This window comes from Rhipicephalus sanguineus, chromosome 8, assembly GCF_013339695.2.
Source record: "Rhipicephalus sanguineus isolate Rsan-2018 chromosome 8, BIME_Rsan_1.4, whole genome shotgun sequence".
Lineage (NCBI taxonomy): Eukaryota > Metazoa > Arthropoda > Arachnida > Ixodida > Ixodidae > Rhipicephalus > Rhipicephalus sanguineus.
The window spans coordinates 13,811,642-13,833,036 of record NC_051183.1 but is presented as its reverse complement, the minus strand read 5'-3'; the positions used below and the strand labels follow the sequence as shown (position 1 = coordinate 13,833,036).

Genomic DNA, 21,395 nt, shown 5'->3' with positions numbered 1-21,395 from the left:
ACCCCAATAAAAAAAATAAAAACTCATAAACAGGAGGTAATGGTCCCAGTTAAGAGTTTAATAGGATACATATGATATCAGAGCATAAGTTTAGAGGGTGAAATTTTTAATTTAGTTGTTGCTGTGATAGTATGTGCAATCAAGACATTCAGTTGAGATGAGCTAATACTGCAGAACAGCTGCAAATGTAGGGAGACCTTAAAACTGCTGAAATAGTATTGTGAATCAATCTACTCCAGTACATGCATACATACGCCAGTAGCACAGGGTGCACATTACATCAATAATGAACTTAGGTATGTACTGCAAATTTCAGAGATGTGCTGCAGCTATGATTCACAGTTTGTCCTATCAGTTTAAAACACTGTTTTCAGTGCTGCAAAAGCATAATTTGTAATATGTAAACGTTCCATAAATCTTACAAGAGTAACCTGCACACAATTTTAAAATGTTTAGCTTAATATTATGCAAGCACTAAGAAAGTTTCATGAATGTTTATTTCACGTTGGAGAGAACACTACCACAACGTTCTAGGATAACGTTGGGAGGACGTTAACAAAGTCACATTAACAACATTATTTGAATGTTCAAGTTGAATACAAAAGTAACATTATTATAATGTATTGGAGCTATTTGCATACGGTTCAAGACTCGAGAACATGAAAATGTGATAGAAAACAGAAAGGCAGCAAGACATCAGCTATAACGGATCAGCAATAACATAAAAGCTGGCTTTTGAACTCTTAGCCAAAAGTTCTGATATGGGTCATTGGTTTTTGTGCAGTGTGTACAGTCAAATCAAGATAACAAACCCAGAAACAGCAGTGCATCTGTCCAGCATTTAAATCTTGTACAATCATTGCATTGCTAACCTAACTAAATAAACTTGACAAAATGCATTTCTCCGTGTGTGGCATGAGAAAATTATTTACACTTTCAGAACATATCGCTCAAGGAGGGTGGACAAATAACACAATTATTCCTGTCCACAGATATAAGTGAAAGTAAAAGCTTATAACGTTATGTCAGAATGTGCCATTTATTTATTTATTTATTTATTTACAAATACTGCAATCCCGTTACGGGATATACTACAATGTACAAATATTAAAAATACGTGCATAGTAACTTATACTCTTAAATAAGTTTATCAATGTATTTATCAATAATTTATCAACCTAACACGTCATACCAAGCGTTCACACTTAATAAAGACAAAATATGAAAAGTTTGTTGCCTCAAATTACAGGATTAGTCTGAGCAGACAATGCTGTAGAAGTGAAACACATTTACACATGAAATGCTAAGCTAATGCTTTTTACACAGAAATGGGCAGTTTTCGCATTCCACATCAAACAATGAGCACTACAATAAATGCACGAGTGCTTTAGCAGTCGGGGTAGGGTCTCAGAGTTAAATCTGACACAATAACTAACGGGCCAAAATAATCTCATCCCTATTGTGGATTAGACCTCGCAAAAGTCTATCACACTTCAACTGAACACAGAAATGTTATGTGACTTTTGTCAGCCACAAAAAAAATGCACAGAAGTTGGAACCACCCGACATATGAGAAAGTAGCACTTACACATAGGACCTGGTTGCGAACCAATGCATTTTCGTTATGAGCTAAAATCAGGAGCGCTTCCAGTCGAACCACCGGTTCGAGTTTCTCACGAACCACGTTTTCTGGTGTGGCCACCAAGATATCCTGCAGCAACTTCAAGAGGCCTGCATTTCCCGATTTGAAGAACAAACGGCAGAAGTGTTCATTACTGACAGCCTGACAACTGGTTACAAGTGCAAGCAGCAGATGCAAGACAAATTTGAATTGAAAAACATCATGGCCTTGAGCATCTTTTTAATTTGCATAACTAGGTATACTGCAGCATAACTGCATGGAGCTAGAGAGCCAACTAGCCAGAATTAAAATCAAGGTTCAAATATCAAGAACTGCACACAAGAACAAGACTATCGTTCAGTTTAGTACAATGGATTTATCCAATCAAGGCTGCAAATTAATGTGAAAGTAAACACAAACTTGCAGTATTTCAGTGCAATAAAATTGCATAAGTTATAACTGCTCATAAGTTATCTCTGAAATAGTTTTGCATTTCTAACAAATGTATATGAAACGTATGAAGTCTCTCTGAACATTTTTCGTATTTCTGATATTACATGAAAATAAGCATTCCTTAGAAATATCAGATTGCCTCTGCTGGAATGAAAATTCCAGCAAAAGCAGCTTGATTGTGAATGAAAATATTTTATAAAGAACTTAAAAAATCTGACCCTGTGTTTTTACTCTACCAGGATCCCAATTTTTTGTTCATGAGGAACTTATAATATCCACTATTTTTCCATTAAAAACACCCCCCCTCGCTCAAACATGCAATACCACAACATTGTCAAGCTTAAAAAGATACTGAAGAGTGAAATAAGTTTACATGTGTTAATAAATTACACTTCCAAAATGCAAAAAATCCCCCTCCTACCATCATATAATCCAATAAAGGCACAAAAAGGAACGATGCATGGAGAAACTGCCTTGAAATTCCGATACCACCTCACCAAGGCATCATGGATGCCAATGACCTCTGGTCGAGCCTACTCTTGTTATTTATGGGTAAAGGCACACTACACTTTATTCTAAAGAAGCCAAAGCCTAAACAAGTCTTGAGAACTATTACAGCACTGGAAGTGGACCAAATACATTACTAAGTGCACTAAAAACTACGTCATCTCACTTATGCAATGGCACTAAGATTTCAGCATACAATTTTCAAGATGAGTGTTTATCATCTTTTCTACTCTATTAATCAACTTCCTCTTTACATGCAGCAGACGAAATATTTAAATATCAATGAATGCTTAGCATTTTCTTTAGAAAACTTAGAGCACAAATGAAGACACCGAACTAAGTCCAACTAGCACACAACCAACTGCTCACAACCTACAGCCCACAACTAACTGACCAACCAGTGCCTGTATGTATCACATCCTTCGTCCCCGTTTCTCCATGCACTACAAGCCTCACGATGTCCTACCAACAAGCCCAAAACACTACATTACTGCAGCAACCTAGCCCACTACCAAATAGTCCAGTACCAACTAGCCAACTATTAAGTAGCCCACTACCAACCAGCCCACAAACTAGCCCACACACTAGTTCACCTATCTATCATCCTGTTGGAGTGATAATCAACCCAAAGTGATTTAGTGTTGTTTTTGCGTTCCTTGAAGGCCGTTTTCATGAAAATACTTTTGATTAGATCACCTAGCACAAGCCCAGTCATGTCGTCCTTGGCTTCCGTCGGCTCCTCCTCCATTTCTGCCCATGGATTAGGTGACAAAGGTACAGGCGAAGACGTCATGGGGTGTCGAATGCTGCTCTCGAATGGACAGCCAGGCCTTGTTGGCTCCTCTGTCCGGTTGTGGCTTTGACCACCGGCTTCGACCTCGCCGGAGAGCAACAAGCTCAGTGCTTCGGTGGCCGTCGGCTTTGGCCCCGGCTTGACCAGAGCGGGGCACGGCTGAGCCGGCTCTCCGTGCACGGATGCCAAGTTTGCGTCGACCAAGCTGTTGCCGTCGAGGCTGTTGTACAGGTCGGCAGGCACGGCATTGGGACGAATCTTCACAACCTTTGGCACGTCTGAACGCAAGACAAAAACAAGCCAAAAGTCTTCTAAAGAAGGATTCCTACCAGAAAGGTAGACACGAGCATGAAATGCTTCGTTTTTACCCAGACATGGTTATAAGGAACTTGGAACTGACAGGGGAATAACTTTGTTACATCAATACTAATTAGAATCAATATCTACATATAAGACATTTGAAAAATTGGTCAGCAACTGTATTGTGCACTTTTGCTCGCAGAGAGCATTCTTTATTTTTTTTTTTGTATCGTGTGCAAACAAAAACTTGCTTCACTATGACAAATTCCGTGTCAGATCCCACATTTAAGGTTTCATTTTAGCAGGGGAATATTTACTGAAATAAACCATAAACAGAACAAGTTAATTTTAGATTTTATTACATCTCATAATTCATTATATACTTGCTCATTACATCAAAGTTCAATTGTGTCTACATCTACCGGGGTCACTACCACACAGTGCAAAACGGGCATGGTAGAACAAAGGTGGCAGCACTAAGTTATTGAGCACTATATTCTGAAAGAACTATGTACGTGCCAAGGGTCAAAACTAATGAGGACTCTTCATGCAAGTCATAGCTTTCAGAAAATATACTGCTAATGTTTAATTTCCTACAAGTGTGAAACAATGTGCAACTATGGTCTGCAGCTGCGTTCATTAAGTTGGCAGCAAAGCACAACAGAGACATTCACATGCATGAAATGATAACAGTGCATAGAAGTTATAAAGCATATCTCCTCTGACCTGAAAGCATCACCATTGGTATATCCATTATCCAGTTCACCAGAAGAATGGCCTTTTGAATACCAATACAGTCGAACCTCGTTAAAACGTACCCGCTTTAAGCGTACTAACGGTTAAAACGTAGTTGCGACGAATCCCCGACCGAGTCTCATAGAGCCTAATGCATTCGCTGACCGCTTAAGCTGTAGTGCTTCGCCCTACGCCTACCGGTTAGTGCGTACCCTGCGTACCGCGATAACGTTTTGTGCCATAAAATTTTACTGCACCGCTGAACTTCCTGACGCCACAATGTGCCGCCAAAGGTTTTCCGTCTTTTCAAAGAAGTGCGTAGATCGGTCGATCGCTGATTCCGACTTCCGCGCGATTGCGGCGACGCCTTTGCGGGTAAGCATCGGGAAAGAACGAAGGTGAGGCGGCGGCCACCGACGAACGCACCAGCATGACTTATCGCCGACAACCTTATCACAATAAGTATCTTCAGATATCTGCTCGGGCACACGTGCGGCGCAGCACTGGTTTAAGCCTACTGCACGCTTTTAATAGGCGATAACCTGAACGTGCTGGGCCGCCGATCTCTGCCGCCTCGTTGTGCGGGGCCGTGTTCAAGCGCGCGCCGCTTTGTAGAAACGAAAGCACCTCGCCGTTGCGGAGTTGAGCGTTGCTAGTCGTGGGCGACGAGAAACCTCTTTGCATAGACGCTATCACGCTAAACGCATGCGTACGGTACAGGAAGCGTAGCGCTGTTATAGCCATACTGCACGCTTTTATTGGGCGACCACCCAAACGCGCTTCCGTCCGCTGCCAGGACCGCTTGAGCGTCGCGGAGTGCGCATCGCTTGCAGGAAGTTCGTCATCGCCGTATTAACCGAACAAGCTCATCTGCGCTCATCGCCGCATCTGTGCACGGTCTGGGGCAAAGTGGGTACGAAGAACACTCCCACGACAAATGCGCGTGTGCGATACAGCAAGCGGCGCGGCAGTGACGGCGTGAGCCGAGAAGGCGACACGCTGCACGCAACTAGCCAGGAGACGATCGGCTCCACGCAGCCGTACAGCGTTTCACTGGAACTGTGTCAGTTTTCATTTAGTAGCAGATCGCGGTACAGACTCACGCACATATATCGCGGAAAGCCGACAATGTCCGTTCTGTCGCTACGTCGGTCACTGCGTATACCGGACCCTGTAATAGTTCCGAAATGCTCCTTGGCGTCGCCACCGCGCGCTATCGGCACTATCGGACGGTCGTGCGAGAGTACCAGAATCTTTTCTCCAGTTTGGCAAAAAGAAAGAAAAGGCTTTGCAGTGGGTACTTTAGGCAATATTTGCTGTGGCACTGTATTTATTTCTTTGCTGGCGGCGATGGCGTACGCGAGGAGATGCAAATTTTTACTTGGTGGTTAATGCGTACTACCGTTTAGTGCGTAGTTATGCGGCGTTCCCGGCAGGTACGCATTAACGAGGTTCCACTGTACTGTTGCACTAGACAAACCAGATACCACGACCATGAACTTCCATAATGCAACATAAACCAGAATGACCTCTTGAATGCTGATTCTGTCTCCATGAACAAGTGAACAAATGATTCACCAACGTAATCCTAAGAATGGCAATCAACATTTGAACAGCTAATTAGCGCAGCAAGCCTTACCAGGTTCTCTGACTTTCCTGATTCCCTCATTGGGTGCTGAGCGTGAGACCATGCCAAGCAGATGGCCAAAGCTTCCCGACAGCGGACTCGATGCAAGTGACGACGGAGCTGTGCGACTGGTTTCCAAGACAGAAAAACCTGCACTACGTTGCACCAAGCATTAACTGCGGCATATAGAGGTCACCCCAATTGGGTGCCATCCTTACACGAAAATGTAACAATTAGTTATGACTAATCAGTAAAAGCAATTGCTATTAGCGGTACATTAAAACTGACACCTTCAGTAACAGCAATTACAATTAGCACTACATTCAAACAGACACTTTCTGGTGTTTATAGTTGTTTTTAATTTTCATAGGAAACAACTGTCCATTCATAACATTCATTTGAATTTAACTCAGCCTGCAATTTTATTAGTGAACTGTAACATAGCCAAATTAAAAAAATTTCATTTATCATGCACTCAAGAAGAAAAAAATATTTATAACTTGTGTTCCGAAACTGGTTGGGTGCTGTCTGATACTACAAGAACCAAGGCTCAAGCACTTTGCTTAATGAGAATTCTTTGAAATGTATACTGTGCAGGTACAACCTGTAGAAAAAGCTTATGGCACGCGAAATTTTGGGAAAGCTATGTTCCCGATTGGTCTGGGAACATAGCCCCAAGTTGAATGTTCTAGTCCGTTGCAGTCCTTGTAGCCTATACAGTTATACCTACTAGATTAGAAGCATCATACACTAACAGTGCGAAATTTCACATTTGCAGTGGAGCCCACATCCCGTAAACTTTTGCCGCTAGGTGCACTTTGTGCTTTGCTATGCTAGAAACAAGCAAGCAGTGAGTAATTGGGAAGGTAGTCAACTACAGGGAAAGTGAAAAGGTAAAACACAAGAATTCTATTGGCTCACATTCACCAATAGAGGAAAGATAACATGCAGGTGTTGCAAAAGAAACCTATCACTAAAAGTGCAGACTTTAGATCTGCTGATAACAACATACAACTTTCATTGCTACATCTGCCGATAACCACCAGCAGAATTAGTGCAAGTACAAGCCACATCATGAAGGACATGAGTCATTTTGTTTATATACATTGCCTTAACCTCAGAAAACCGTCACTAATTGATGATTAATCACTAGTTTGCACTTTTTAGCTGCATCATATGAGTGAAGAACCAAAGGCCACTGTTCAGCAGTAACGATTCGCATTTCTTCCTAGGAAGGCAAGCACAATAATATAGTTGTTAGGGGAGAAGCAGATGACTGACTAAGAATAACAGAGAGCTGAGCTAGTTTGTAAGTGTTCAATTTAAAAGACTGGGCATGCAAACACGGACACAAGAACGAAGTCAAGATACCACAAATGCCAACTAACAGTTAGTCGGCGTTTGTGGTGTCTTGATTTCCTTCTGGTGTCGGTGTTTGCACGCCCAGTCTTTTAGAGACGAATGACCATAGCAAAAAAAGATAACATTAGGACATCCATACGGACACATATGGACTTCCATACTAATGCGATCTCCGTACAAACAATCCTTACGCATCCTTTGTACGGAGATCACAAAAAAGCCACCCGTACGGATTTAGAAGCGTGCTATTGTTTAGATTGTAGGCAGTGACTTTTTTCTATCTAAACAATGATTTCATCTGACCACACAATATTCTGTTGAACTCTCGACTATACAACCCAAAAAACAGGCATCCATCTTTTTTTTTTCTGTTCTAGGTCGAACCCTTACCGACAGTACCGGTGGTTAACAGGTACCTGTACTGGTATTCTTAATCGGCAAGACCTCCGTAAACGTGCAGATTTCCGATCCAGGAACATGGCCGCAAAACTGCTCACAATATGCGGTTGCGCCAATTAGGAATAGGGCATACAAATTTAATACCAACACTGGGGTTCCCAGTGTTGGCACACCATGGCAGCTCAAACAAGTAAAGTGAAAACATTTGCTAATTGGTTGCACGTATTGTAATAGGCAAAATCAATATGGATGCAGACAATAATTTAGGCACATACAAAACACAATCGCATGGCATTTTCTACATGCCTAAACCTCCGTCCACATCCGTAGCACCGTTCCCCGGCCGCAGTGCCATGCAGCCGCCGTGCTATGCGGCCATGGGGCCCGCATTTTCTATCATTATTAAACGTAGCGCAAAACAACACAAAGTGGCAACATACACTGCGCAGTGTATGTTGCCATTTTACTTTGTCCGTGTTGTTTTGCGCTACGTTTAATAATGGTATATTAGCAACTCGCCCAGCAAGACGTCCTTCTGAAGTGCATTTTCTGTGGAGGCCAAAATACTCGAGGCTTGTGTGCATAGATTTATGTGCACGTTAAAGAACACCAGGTAGTCAAAATTTCTGGAGCTCTCCACTATGGCGTCTCATAATTAGGGGTGTGTGAATAGTGAAATTTCATCTCGAATCGAATAGTGCCGAATAGTGGCCAAAAATATCAAATATCGAATCGAATATCGAATACAAAAGATATTATTAATAATTGAAAGAAAGAATGAAGAAATGAAATCTGATCACGTCCTCGAGCACATAACGCGGTGTATAACTGCTACCGCGTTACGTTAAGACTACAAACTGTCATGTGGAAACACAAATTGTTCCACATGACCTGGCTTCAGGCTCTCTCGCCTTGATGTTACGGTGTTTCCTGCAGTTGAAAACATGTGCTCACTGCGCACCTCAGTAACAGGTATGGGAGTCGCGCACCGGCACCACTGTGCATCACTCCTCTCGAATGCGGCGCAGACCAGCAGCGGCGGTGGCGCTGATGGAGTCTGCGCACGCGCCAGCGCCAGCGTGTCTGCCGCGCCTACGACGCCACTCCTCCCGAATGCGCAGACCAGCAGCGGCGAGCCACGCGCGGTGTTGTCGGAGAGCGCGTGAGATGCCAGCTCCGGTGACCCAGTTGTGTGACATCACTGATCTTCGCGCATGCGCAGCACGGCTCATGACGCTCCACGCGAAATCTGCTCCTGCTAGGCAAGTGTAGCTCACGCTACAAAAGATCATCCTTTGCTAGGATCAGGGGCTCATTGAAGCATTTTTGAACCTCTTGACTAAAGGTCTGAGCTCAGTGTGCTGGTTATTTTTTTACGCTAGCAGTTTGACAGTCTCCCTGGCCTTCTTTACTGGAGCCATGACGTGCGAAAATGATATAAACTTAAAGTACACATGCGCTCACTTTTGAACCAGGATATCAAGAAAAGTTTTAACGGAAAGCCCACTGTAAGGACGTTAACATTAGTTCTGGCTACCCCACCCCAACCAAGTTGCACCATTGGCCTTTGTCACGGTTTAGATATTCGTCCTGTCGAAATATTCGAAATTTTGAATACTAGCTATTTGAAGGTTGAATCGAATTATTCGATTAGGTAATATTCGATTCGAATTCGAAACTCGAATATTTGCACACCCCTACTTATAATCATATCGTGGTTTTGGGACGTTACACCCAATCAATTATTATTGTTAGCACTGTTTCTCATCGAAATAGCTACAGTAAGGGCTGAATTAACGGAAGTCCAGTGCAACTGTGGTTTTCACGCTGCATGTTCCTGACCTGCAGAATTCGGAGCACAGTCTTGAGGAGGCAAGGAGTAGAAGGCGGAGCGTCCCTGGGCCACGTGGGCATTGGAAGCGCGGTGAAGCAGCAGCAAAAGGTCGAGACAGGCGCTGAGTCGTTGTGCCAACTCCCCAGCAGCTGGTACTAGAGCACCTAGCAGCTTCAGCACTAGAGGCAGTGTTCCAGGAGGGCCCAGACTTCCCTGACTCTCGTCCACAAGCAGACGCTGAGAAGGAAAACCACAGGATGATGATCTATAGAAAATATTTATGACTAATTACCTAACAGTCATGATATTCATAATACGCTTAGTTTACATCCATTATAGGACAAAATCAACATTCGGGCAATCTCGAACCGCCGCCTTGAGTCAGCCCATTCCTCTCTATGACTCGACATTTCCTGCTGATTTTGAGTTTGCAATGATTCAAAATCGTCACGCGAGGAATGGATACAGAACAAAGGCAAACAAGACTTTCTCTGTGTTCCTGATGTGGCGACCTTAAATTGGCATATACTCAAATCAACACAAAGCACTACGATAGGACTCGCACTTGATGCATTGATTCAATAACCAACTATCTTCACATTGCTCTGCCGATGTAAACATCTTCATTTTGTCAAACCCCTTGGCATCCGACCGACCGACCGACCAACTTTGATTGATTGATTGATTGATTGATTGATTGATTGATTGATTGATTGATTGATTGATTGATTGATTGATTGATTGATTGATTTCCACCCTGAATGCAGTCTCACCCTGAGTGCAGCCAGAAGGGAACCCAACAACGGCGCCGCCTGCGCCAAGTTGTGCTCCCGGTGTGGGTGACGCTCGCGCAGCAACGCCCACATGGCTCCCAGCAGACGTCGGCGACCGGCACCGGGCCTCCAGTGCTCGAGGAGTGTACAGGCCAGCTGGGGCCAGACGAGCAACGGCTCCTGGCCCGTCGGATGTCTCACTGCCTCCACGCTGTTCTCCCCATCCCACTGCAGCAGAGGACGGCTACTGCATGCGTTCACCGCCACCTGCAACCCATACACACACGATAGGTCAAAAACTCACAAAGTCCCTTATGCATTTGCCTAAGATGACTCGAAGGCAAAAGCCATCTTTTTCTTTTTCTTAGACGATTATATTGATCCCCCCGCCCCTGAAAGCTTCTGCACCTAGCGCGGTCTTGCACTGCCTCTAGCATCGGAGGCACTGCAAGCTTTTTACACCTCGCCTGGTTTTACGCTGCCTCTGGAATCAGCCCACCTGTGACCAAGTGATGATGTCATGCTATGGCATCATCATGTGACATTACAGTGATGTCATGATGGCATCACAATCTTTGGCAATATGTGATGCCAGGATGACGTCATAGGTTGACGTCATCACATGATGACGACTTTATGCATCACTCATGTGGATGCTGACGCCAACGGTCACGTTTCGTGTTTGATGAGACATCTAAGGCTTTCACCTTAATAAAGAATAGAGACTTTTAGCATGTCCAGTACTCCAGTAAACACAAGGAGGTTTGTGAAATACCAGATTACCAAACACTGGCAGCAGCATCTTGTGATGCTTCGCCTAGGCACAATGCCTTTAGGGTCATTCCACACCAAACGCCCCAGACATTGCGCTCGACCCTCTCCAATTGTATTGTAAAAAATTGTGGACGTTCATATCAGTGCACTATTTGCCCTCGGAAAGTATTTTTTGGAAAAAAAAATTTTTCTTGTCTGTTACAGTGATTTGAATTTTGCCGTAGTGAGTGAAACATAGGTTGCGAAAAAATACTCTAAAAAATACAATACTTTACGGAACGCCTTAAATATCTGTTGTTTACTTGAAAAGGAATGGCATTATCTTATTATCACCCACTGACGACCACTACTTTGTCTCACGATGTGCTTTGTGGTGAAGCAATGCTGCAATTCTGCGCCCATTTTGATTATTTTATAAAAATTCTACAAATATTACAGACAAAATAGGACTATATCACACGGCTGGATAGTTGGCAGTAAGCGTGTCAAAAAAGTATTGAGGTTGATGACCGAGTAGTTTCGAAGTGGAAGGGGTGCAAACATTGAAAAATGTGTGAAATGCTCCACGTTCAGGCACATGTAGAGTGGTGATGCAGTCCAAGTAAAAATGCACGCTTGGACTCGTTGGGAAGAGTAAACAAAGGAGATTTATTTGTGAAAGTTTAATCGGAGTGTTCTTTGTTTTTGGCGAGAAACAAAAATTTATGTTGAGCGTTCGCGGCGAGCCTGGGTGCGGGCCCGTAAGTCCGCTCACTGCGCCGCCACTGTTCCTTGGGGCAACGGAAGTATGCAGCGCCCATGCGGGTGGCACGATCATGTGCTGCTGTGAGTTTTCACGTTTCGACACGCATTCTTTGGCTTTCCGCAGTGCCGCCGACGAAGTGTCAGGGAAAACGAGTGATGGTTCATTTAAAATATATTATTATATAATAAAAGTGGCTAACAGGCACCGGGAATACACTTACATTCTTTTTTATGGGCAGCTCGCTTGAACGTGACTCGTGCCATTCGTGCCTCGGAGCCGAATGGTGCTATGTATTCTTACGCTCGGATCTTCGGCAGAGGTGAACTTTGCTCCGCTGATCGCGTCTCCGAGCGAGCACGCAGCACTCGAAGGTTCGTCTTTCGGCCGCATCTCTTGGCAGTGCGTAAGATAAACATTGCGAATGGTGAGTATACTGCTATCGTGTCATATTTTAGACGGAGAGCCTGTACAACAGAAACCGAAAGCGATAAATATAAAAAAGGACGAAGCCGCCTTTAAGGCGGCTTCGTCCTTTTAAATGTCTATCGCCTTCGCTTAGTAATCGCAAGGCGATTACTAAGATGAAAGCATCGCATGCAGCGTGGCAGAAACTTGAGCTCTCAGCAAGGTTTGAGTGAACAATCTCCCTCAAAGGTACGCGCACGTTTCACCTTTTCGTGCCATCATCACTGACCACTCTTAATGCCGGGCTCACCACCTACTCAGCAACACAGGCATTTCAAATGGCGAAGACCATACTTCGGCAACGGAAGTAAGAACTGCAACCTCCGCAGAGATCGAAAACACAACCCAAGCTCTGCGCCTGTCGTACGTGTGCATGCAGTGACGTGGCAATGAAATCGTGCTCTGCTCCAACTACTAACCGGCAGCCTTTAGTGCCCTTCCGAAACATTCTGCCAGCCATATAGACTGTTTGCAAGTTTTCAGAAACGTGAAAACTCACAGCAGCACACGATCGTGCCACCCGCGTGGGCGCTGCATACTTCCGTTGCCCCAAGGAACAGTGGTGGCGCAGTGAAGCGGTCTTACGGTCCCGCGCTCAGGCACGCTGCGAACGCTCAACATAAATTTTTGTTTCTCGCCAAAAACAAAAAACACTCCGACGAAACTTTCACAAATAAATCTCTTTTGTTGACTCTTCCCAACGAGACCAAGCGTGCATTTTTACTCGGACTGCATCACCACTCTACATGTGCCTGAACGTGGAGCATTTCACACATTTTTCAATGTTTGCGCCCCTTCCACTTCAAAACTACTCGGTCATCGACTTGAATACTTTTTTGACACGCTTACTGCCAACCATCCAGCCATGTGATATAGTCCTATTTTGTCTGTAATATTCGTAGAATTTTGAAAAAATAATCAAAATGGGTGCAGAATTGCAGCATTGCTTCACCACAGAGCACATCGTGAGACAAAGTAGTGGTTGTCAATGGGTGATAATAAGATAGTGCCATTCATTTTCAAGTAAACAGCAGATATTTAAGGCGTTCCGTAAGGTACTGTATTTTTTAGAGTATTTTTTCGCAACCTATGTTTCACCCACTACGGCAAAATTCAAATCACTGTAACAGACAAGAATAATTTTTTTTCCAAAAAATACTTTCCGAGGGCAAATAGTGCAATGATATGAACGTCCACAATTTTTTACAATACAATTGGAGAGGGTCGAGCGCAATGTCTGGGACGTTTGGCGTGGAATGACCCTTTAGACACATTTCTTTGCATTCAACAAGTGCTTTTGCTGAAAAGGTTTAAAGAGCCAACATATTCATGACTACACCTATGCTGAAAATTGACATCACCGAAGAAGTACACTTAGTTACTGCTATCATGCAATGCCTCTGTGTTTCTCTCGTGGAGACCTACACCACCAGGTGGTGGTGCCACCACTCTGCTCACATTTATGCCTCGTGTAACTCAGTAATCCGCAACTTCTAAGAAATTTGCAGACAAACTAAAGCTCTCATTGCTCGATTTTTGTGCCAATGCGAACACAACATATTAGTTGACAGCTGCCAAGTTAGTGCCCATTTCACTATACTACAGAACACTTGCCTTAAACAAAACCCAGAAGTACAGCATCGTATAGTTGAACTGTCATAACTGGTACAGTTCCATTCCAATTTGAACCAAGTTTTAAAACAACCGAAAATCGGCTAAGAAGTAGAAGCTCAGGTTGAGATTTCAGTCACAGTTGTAGCAAATCAGATGGAACAAGAGTCTGCGTTCCCGTGTTTTAAAATTGAATAGAAAGTTTAAAAATAGGTGGAGTAATGTCACTGCTGGATGTGTACATTTATCACAGGACTTAGCACAATTAAACAGCACTGCAAGAGGCCTGCAAGACTATGCATTTATTTGCATGGCAATTAAATCTCATTACAGTACTTCCTCATAGTTTGCCAAGTCAAACCTCGTACTTCTCTTCAAGCAGTTGTAGATAATGTATAGATCAATTACTAACATGATAATTCGCACATTCTGCAAGAGTTCTTGGGCAATCACCTCATTTGGGCCGAGTTCCATGACAATAATAATGCCAGTTTTTATCACACTTAACATGCATGTGACTTGAACTTTCAGCTCACCAGGAGGCATCGCGGCGAGTCGGCCGCCCACCGCTGATTCTCGACCAGTTGCCCTAGGAGACTGAGTGCCTCGCGTGCCCCTACCAGGATTCTGGGTGTGCCCCAGGTTGCACTGGGCTGCCCCAACATGCCCAGGGCCAGCTCCAGTGCAGCTGCCTGAGGGCCGTCTTCGGTTGTGCATTCCACTACCTGCAAAGAGATATAAAATGTATGCAAAAATTAATAAGAAAGGCTGTAATGTTGAATCTTTACAATGCATTGCTCAATAATTCATACCCTGCCTGCACAAGTGCATCTTTATTTGGCCACTGAGTCCAATAGAAACAGTTTTGAATTTTTTTATACATCAGCAGTGTCATCGTATGTCAGCCTAATCCTCGTAATCACCAGTGCAATTTTCGCAACCATAAACTAGCGAAGCCAAGTCAATCCAGCGATCACCAATCACACTCAAACCATGGGACAAAAAAATTTTTATCTATGGGGTTTTACGGGCCAAAATGACAATATGATTACAAGGCATGTCGTAGTGGTGGCCTTCGCATTCATTTCTACTACCCGCGGTTTTTTAACACGCGAGTAAATGGGACTTGTGAAGGGGAACACAGAAGCAGTTCAGAAGAGAGTACAAAGGACAGGAAAGACGCTGAACTGCTTCTGTGCTCTCCTACTAGCCCAACAACTCCCTATTTTGAAGTAAATGGGCTCTCCTGCATTTCACCAGACTGACCTCTGACAAATCGACGGCGGCTTTTTCATTCTACTTGTCAACACCTGGTGTCAAAATAGAGATTTCATTTTATCAGGTGTTACAAAGAAACGAACAAGCAAAAAAATTGCGTACCCTAGCCAGAAGGAACAGGAAAAGGCCAGGGCCTCCGAGGCTTGCCGCTGCATGATGGATTTGCCTCTGCCACTGCAACTGAACAGGCGACAGCCGCTGCGCTGCCTTTGACTGAGGGAGTCCACTTCGCTTGTGCTTTCTGACAAGCAATACAGAGAAAAACAAATATGAACCGACCACAAGTGCGAGAAGTGGTTGCTGACACTTGAAGACATTATCCCCCTGCTGTTGTTGCCATGACAACCCTTGTTGTGACAAGACACTCGAACGTTTCTATCAACGCAAAGGAAACTGTGAACTTGTGCAATCTTCTACCCAAGCACCCCTACTGAAATGTTCCGTATGCTATTCCAATAAGTCAGTATGGTGTCCGTATATTTTACACAGCACATACAGTTTCCATATAAATTCAATAAATTTCCGCAACAATCTTACGGACAGCATATAGAATTACAACTTGCGGACAACATACGGAATGTATACGGATCGTTTCAGTACGGACATGCTCTTAAAGAGTGAAAGAACACTTCATGTCAATACCAGCTAGTGCCACTGATACAGCATGAAGTACATTCTGCAGGAGCCGGATACAGCCAATGGCATGAGCCTTTGTTTAAACACTTTCGTGCCACTTACATACGGTTCTGTTAGCGCATTTTATTTAGTGTATGCAACTTGCACAACATAAGTCACACAATGACCCTTAAAGGGACAATGAACTCTCTAAACATTTCAACTTACTTGGACGCAGCCAGGAATGATGAGAAGGCCTGTGAGCTGCGTGGATAACTGACAAAGGAGTCGCTCTTCTGCGGCGAAAACCACACCATGATCTCGTCCTGATAAGCAAAGGTACATAGATGCTTACTTTCAATAACTTCCAAGGCAAATGCAAGCCGGACAAATAAAGCGATTGCACAAGAGTAATAAGCAAGCTGCGTGCAGAATAATTACAAGCCGAGAAGTTACTGTGGTTTTTGACAGTATAATCCCACATATTGGCCAGGCATTACAACCTCATGGCACACAGTTGAGCCAATTTACAACAAGCAGCATGGTCACACAAGATCCATTCATACTTGGTAGTAGAGCAAGAATAAGCCAAAAAATATCAAGAACATTATTTTTTTTTCCAGAACTAGTCAGTAAATTTGCTTTGCTTAATCAACATCGACCCTAATAGTGGCTTCTGGATTGTTGAAAGCTGACAAGTGCTCATTACAGAGAGCTTTGCCAATGATGACTTTGCACCTTCGCAACACAGCGTTGGTTGAAAAGGAAAGCAGAGACCTTCATTAGGTACAATACGAAATGCCACAGACCGCATGAAAATTACGAACTGCACGTCATCTTCATTCATAATAATTGAGCCCTTGTTATGCCTGGATTGTTATAAGTGGGTTCACTAACATTTCCCGTCTGAGAAACAATACAGAGTTGGCCAGCATTATTGGCTGCGCTAACACCGGTACAGGGCACCAGTTATAAAAGAAAATGAATTGTTGCAACATCAGCTTATAAAAAAAGGCCAGAGAAGCTTGCAAAAGTCCATGGCCACGGACCTCTAGCGCAGCCAGCACTCCTCGGAACTGGCTAGGCCCCAGCCACTTCTTGAGGGAACCTTTGCGGACCAATCCGGGGCTGATGTCGACTCTAGCCGACTCTTCATCCTCACTCAGGAGGCAGGAAGTGGGCACAACTGCATCAGCACCTCTTGAGTAGAGAGCCAAGCACTCGGCTGAACCGAGGCAAGAGCCTGCAACAACCACAATACAGAGTGTCAGAATATATGCACACTTACAGTTTGATTATCGTTAGGGTTCACTATTTCCTTGTTTACTGAAAACAGGTACCGCTGAAGCTATTCTGCCTCGCCTTTTTCTTCTTTAGAAAGGTCGTCGAAAAACTAAGAACTACATGATGCTAAAAATACGAAAATATTCATTTAATTGCGTTGTTCAAGAGAAGGTGATAAGCTAAGATATTTGCAGAATATCGTTTGAACAAAATGTTGGCTAACGTTGCCATTTGAAAGAAGGCCTTTCCCATATCTCATATATGGGCCATTCCTGAAGGGGATATGACGCCACAATTCAAGAAACACATGGCAGCCGCATGGGGGAGACTGACAAATAAAAGCTCGAGACCAGTCATGTCTGTGTAGCTCATGAACATACTTATTAACAAAATTAAAATATGGGACAAAGACAGCCACGTACGCACCGGCCCGCGTGCAGCCCGTGGGCCGCATGTTTGAGACCCTTGATTTACACATATGTTACAAGGAAGAACTTAATCAAAGATACAACCGTCAATACATCAATCAATCTTTAGAGCATTTCTCTAAGTGGGCAAGTCAGAGATGATCAGCACACCTCGGAAAAGGAGCAGGTTTCCCAGGCTCCACGACACACCACCACTGACGAGGGCCACGGAGGTGCCGGTGCCCGCACTCTGGCCAATCAAGAGCACCGGCCCTGGCTGGTGCAAGCAACTGTGGCCACCCTGTCCTTCCAGGGGCAAGTGCCAGGAACGACTGTGGCGACCGTCGACTGTTAACGTCACCTGCGCCGGGTCCAATGCACAATAGTGACAGTGTGACAGAGTGTGACAGAGTGTCAGACTATGGCCACATAGATTACATCCCAATAGCCATGCAACTCTTAATGGCGGCCATGTGAACTTTGTGCTTGTTTTTGAAAGTCGGGCCGCCGTGAACATTAATCTTGCGTTTACAAACTACTCTTCCCCACTTGATGCACTTAATGGAATGAGCCAAGGGTATAGTAGTACGCGTGCACGTTATTGCTAGATTGTTGTCAGTGCACAGAACGAACACTAGCCATTCTTGGAAACATTTCGTCGCGCAGCCAGTACTGCTGGTATTGCGCAAGTAAATACCGTTGGCCTCACGTAAGCCATTTACATCACTATTACGTCAATGTTAGTACTAGATTTCCATTACTATTATTAAGTCATCAACAACCACGTTTTACTCTTACAATAACACTGACGTTCCTCTAAGGAAATCATGCTACAAATAATCCTGTCAGTTCATGTGAGCTCTAAGCAGCGCAAGAGAGCAGAAGCATTCCTGACTATGTACTGACAGGCATACTCGTTTATGTTTTTCTGGTAACCGTTTCCAATCAGCTAACAAATGTTACGGAAGTCATCACTTGGCACAAGGTGTATGTTGATGTATTTGATACTTCTTGAATGTTATTGCCGGTTATAATCAGTCTGCATGAGTGATGGAAATAGTGGCATACATTTAAGGTGCATTTTAGAACTTGTGCAAGCACCAGCGATTATGCTGAAATTTATGGTGATGCATGTACACTCAAACCTCATTATAACAGTCACATCTGCCACGAAAATAACTTCGTTATATCCGAAAATTCGCTGTAAACGATTATTTGTAACACTGTGTCTATGACAACACTATTCTTCATTTACTTCATTATAACCAATAATTCGTTATATCCGCGTTCGTTATATCGAGGTTTGAGTCTATAAGCAGCTGACCCATCTCACACGATTTCCACGACCGACAACTGCACTTGCTGCTACTGCATTGCTTCAAGCATTGTTTGTTTTGCAGGGCACATGTTCGACCAGCGAAGAACTAAATAATTCTCTAGTGCTTTTAGCTGGCGTACTCTCACTGTCAGTGTAATGTTGTCACAATACACACAGTCAGAACAAGCAGTGTCGTCCCAACGTGTCACTTCTTTATTACCAACCCTCACAATGCTCTGGAATACTGACCGAAGCATAGCAGCTCGTTTCAACGGTGCTTCGCGGCACGTGCTCGTGGTACGCGAGGGCCAGGTGGTGCCAACCATGGCTTGCCAGCGCCCTCTCGAAGTTACACTGGGAGGCAGCATTGCAGGCTGCGCTCTCTGCAGTGCTGGTGCCATTCTGCGTCAACCACAACGACACCGTTCCCTTCTCGACGTCTTCGGCCCACAGCTCACACAGAAACGGGCCACAACCCAGGGACACCAGGTGCAGTCGAGTGCCATCTTCGTGGCCTGAGGAAGAAAAGGCAATGCTGTCCATGATCGTCTAATCACAAGTGTCTTTTAGTGTGTATCCACACGACGGACCGAATCAGTTTTTTCCGCCGCAGACGGCACATCACGTGACCCCGCGTCACGGATTTGTGCCATCCGTGCCGCGTCCGCGGACGTCGTGGACGGAAAATGTCAAGCTCTTTTTCGCATTCAAATTCGCACGGAATAACACAACAGATTTAGCCGAGCATGCCATTATAGGTCTGGCAACAAGTGCTGCTTTTTCTTTTTCTCTGCGCCATAGACGGAAACATAAAAACCTTCAATACTTTTGCTAGCGATGAATGTGTTTTCGACTTTCAGACTGCTCGCGCCATCTAGAGAAAAAAGGAACAAGCAAGCATTCACACAATATTATGACCTCTGAGATTTGGTAGCACTCTCGCTATCGCAGATCACCGAGCTCATGTTCCGCCAATAGATGCACTCACTAAGCCTAAAGCTCTCAGAAAACGAGTACAGCACTCAGAAACAGTCCCAAATTGTCATGATACGTTGCTGGCGAACCTTGAGGAAACAAACCTAAAGCCGACACAATCGTCAGCTTGGGACTAACAGCCCATGCAATGCGCAACGACGAGCTTAAAGATTCGAAGCGGGCAGCTCTCGCTTCAGACAATGCCGCCATGTTTTTTTTTTCCGGCGCATCCATCTACTCGCTTCGTCCGTCATCTGGATGTGCTTCGCAGCCGGACGGGCGGCAGAACAACCCGTCCGCGGAAGAGATTCCCGCGGAGAAGTCCGTCGTGTAGATACACGCCTAGCAACGCTGGTTTACCGTACAGTAAGTATGGAAATACTGTGCTGTCGTGGTAGGCACGTCACTACGCTCAAACCTCATTATAACGAAGTTACATCTTACACAAAAATACCTTCGTTATATCCGAAAATTCGTTATAAACGTATATTCCTAAAACTGTATGAAGTTACATGTTTGACGGAAGCCCATCTGCTCGGGATGATACATGGTGAAGGTAAAAAACCCGGAGCTGAAACGTCTTTTTCTGTGTGTTTTAATTTTCACTTTGGTCGGCACAGTGCCTCGGGGTTTTTTAAAACCTTCATCAAAAACTGTATGTATTGCAAGACTATTCTTAATTTACTTCGTTATAACCGATATTTCGTTATATCCGTGTTCGTTATAAGGAGGGTTTAGTGTATTTCAATCTGCAAGACCTGTACAAGCCACTATAGTCGTATAATCACATTACTGCACGCATCGAGCAACTAGCGCGACAAGGACGTTTTCAGATCGTGGTACATTTAACATATAATGGTAATACCATAGCCTAAAAGGTAAGGTATTACCATCACTTCTAAAACACCCTGTCATTAAGTTTTAGTGCACAACAATGCCATCATATCATCTCTCGTGGCTTCTGTCTTGCATCAACTGTCTACACTCTAAAAAAAGCTGGCACTTTATGGAGCATACCCTGTGCCAAAAAAAAGATGATTGTACTCTGTCTTGCATGCCTTTTCCTACCTTTACGCTGCGTGCCCCGAGCTCCAGTGAGGACATGAGGGCATCTTGAACATTTGTTACTGTAGGAAGTTCAGCACATCTAAAGAAAACAGAATCTATTCAAGCTGAACATTTTGGTCTTTCAATTGCTCAGATTATCATAACGCTCAGCTCATCGAAGTATCGTTTAAGGAGAGACAACTGTTGATTATGTTTCTCTTTATAAACTGTGTGGCAAAACAGGACACAAGGAAAGAAGGGGAATGGCCAGCTATCAATGCTATTGTTATCCCTAAAAGCCGATTACGTTGTTTACTTAAAGGGCCCCTCACCAGGTTTGACAATTTTGAGCTGACGAGCGCAATCCATACACTGGGCGTTCACGATCACGTCTGCCAAAATTTGCAACGCTACGCGCTGCAGAAAAGGGTCAAATTTCAAGGTGAACGCTGCTTGCCCTTCTTCTCGCGGG

General features: G+C 44.1%; 1 protein-coding gene across 3 annotated transcripts in view; it reads right to left on the bottom strand.

Moving 5' to 3' along the window:
* Positions 1-21,395, bottom strand: part of LOC119401416 (lysosomal-trafficking regulator) — an 83,965-nt gene that overhangs the window by 40,290 nt on the left and 22,280 nt on the right. For all 3 annotated transcript variants that reach the window (XM_049418764.1, XM_049418766.1, XM_049418765.1), the window contains 11 exons: positions 19,151-19,416; positions 17,755-17,944; positions 16,942-17,135; positions 16,121-16,218; positions 15,380-15,518; positions 14,536-14,724; positions 10,405-10,671; positions 9,640-9,868; positions 6,049-6,186; positions 3,278-3,652; positions 1,589-1,731 (listed from right to left, as the gene is read on the bottom strand). In XM_049418764.1, the coding sequence (XP_049274721.1) occupies positions 1,589-1,731; positions 3,278-3,652; positions 6,049-6,186; positions 9,640-9,868; positions 10,405-10,671; positions 14,536-14,724; positions 15,380-15,518; positions 16,121-16,218; positions 16,942-17,135; positions 17,755-17,944; positions 19,151-19,416 (2,228 nt within the window). The remainder of the gene's footprint in view (positions 1-1,588; positions 1,732-3,277; positions 3,653-6,048; positions 6,187-9,639; positions 9,869-10,404; positions 10,672-14,535; positions 14,725-15,379; positions 15,519-16,120; positions 16,219-16,941; positions 17,136-17,754; positions 17,945-19,150; positions 19,417-21,395) is intronic.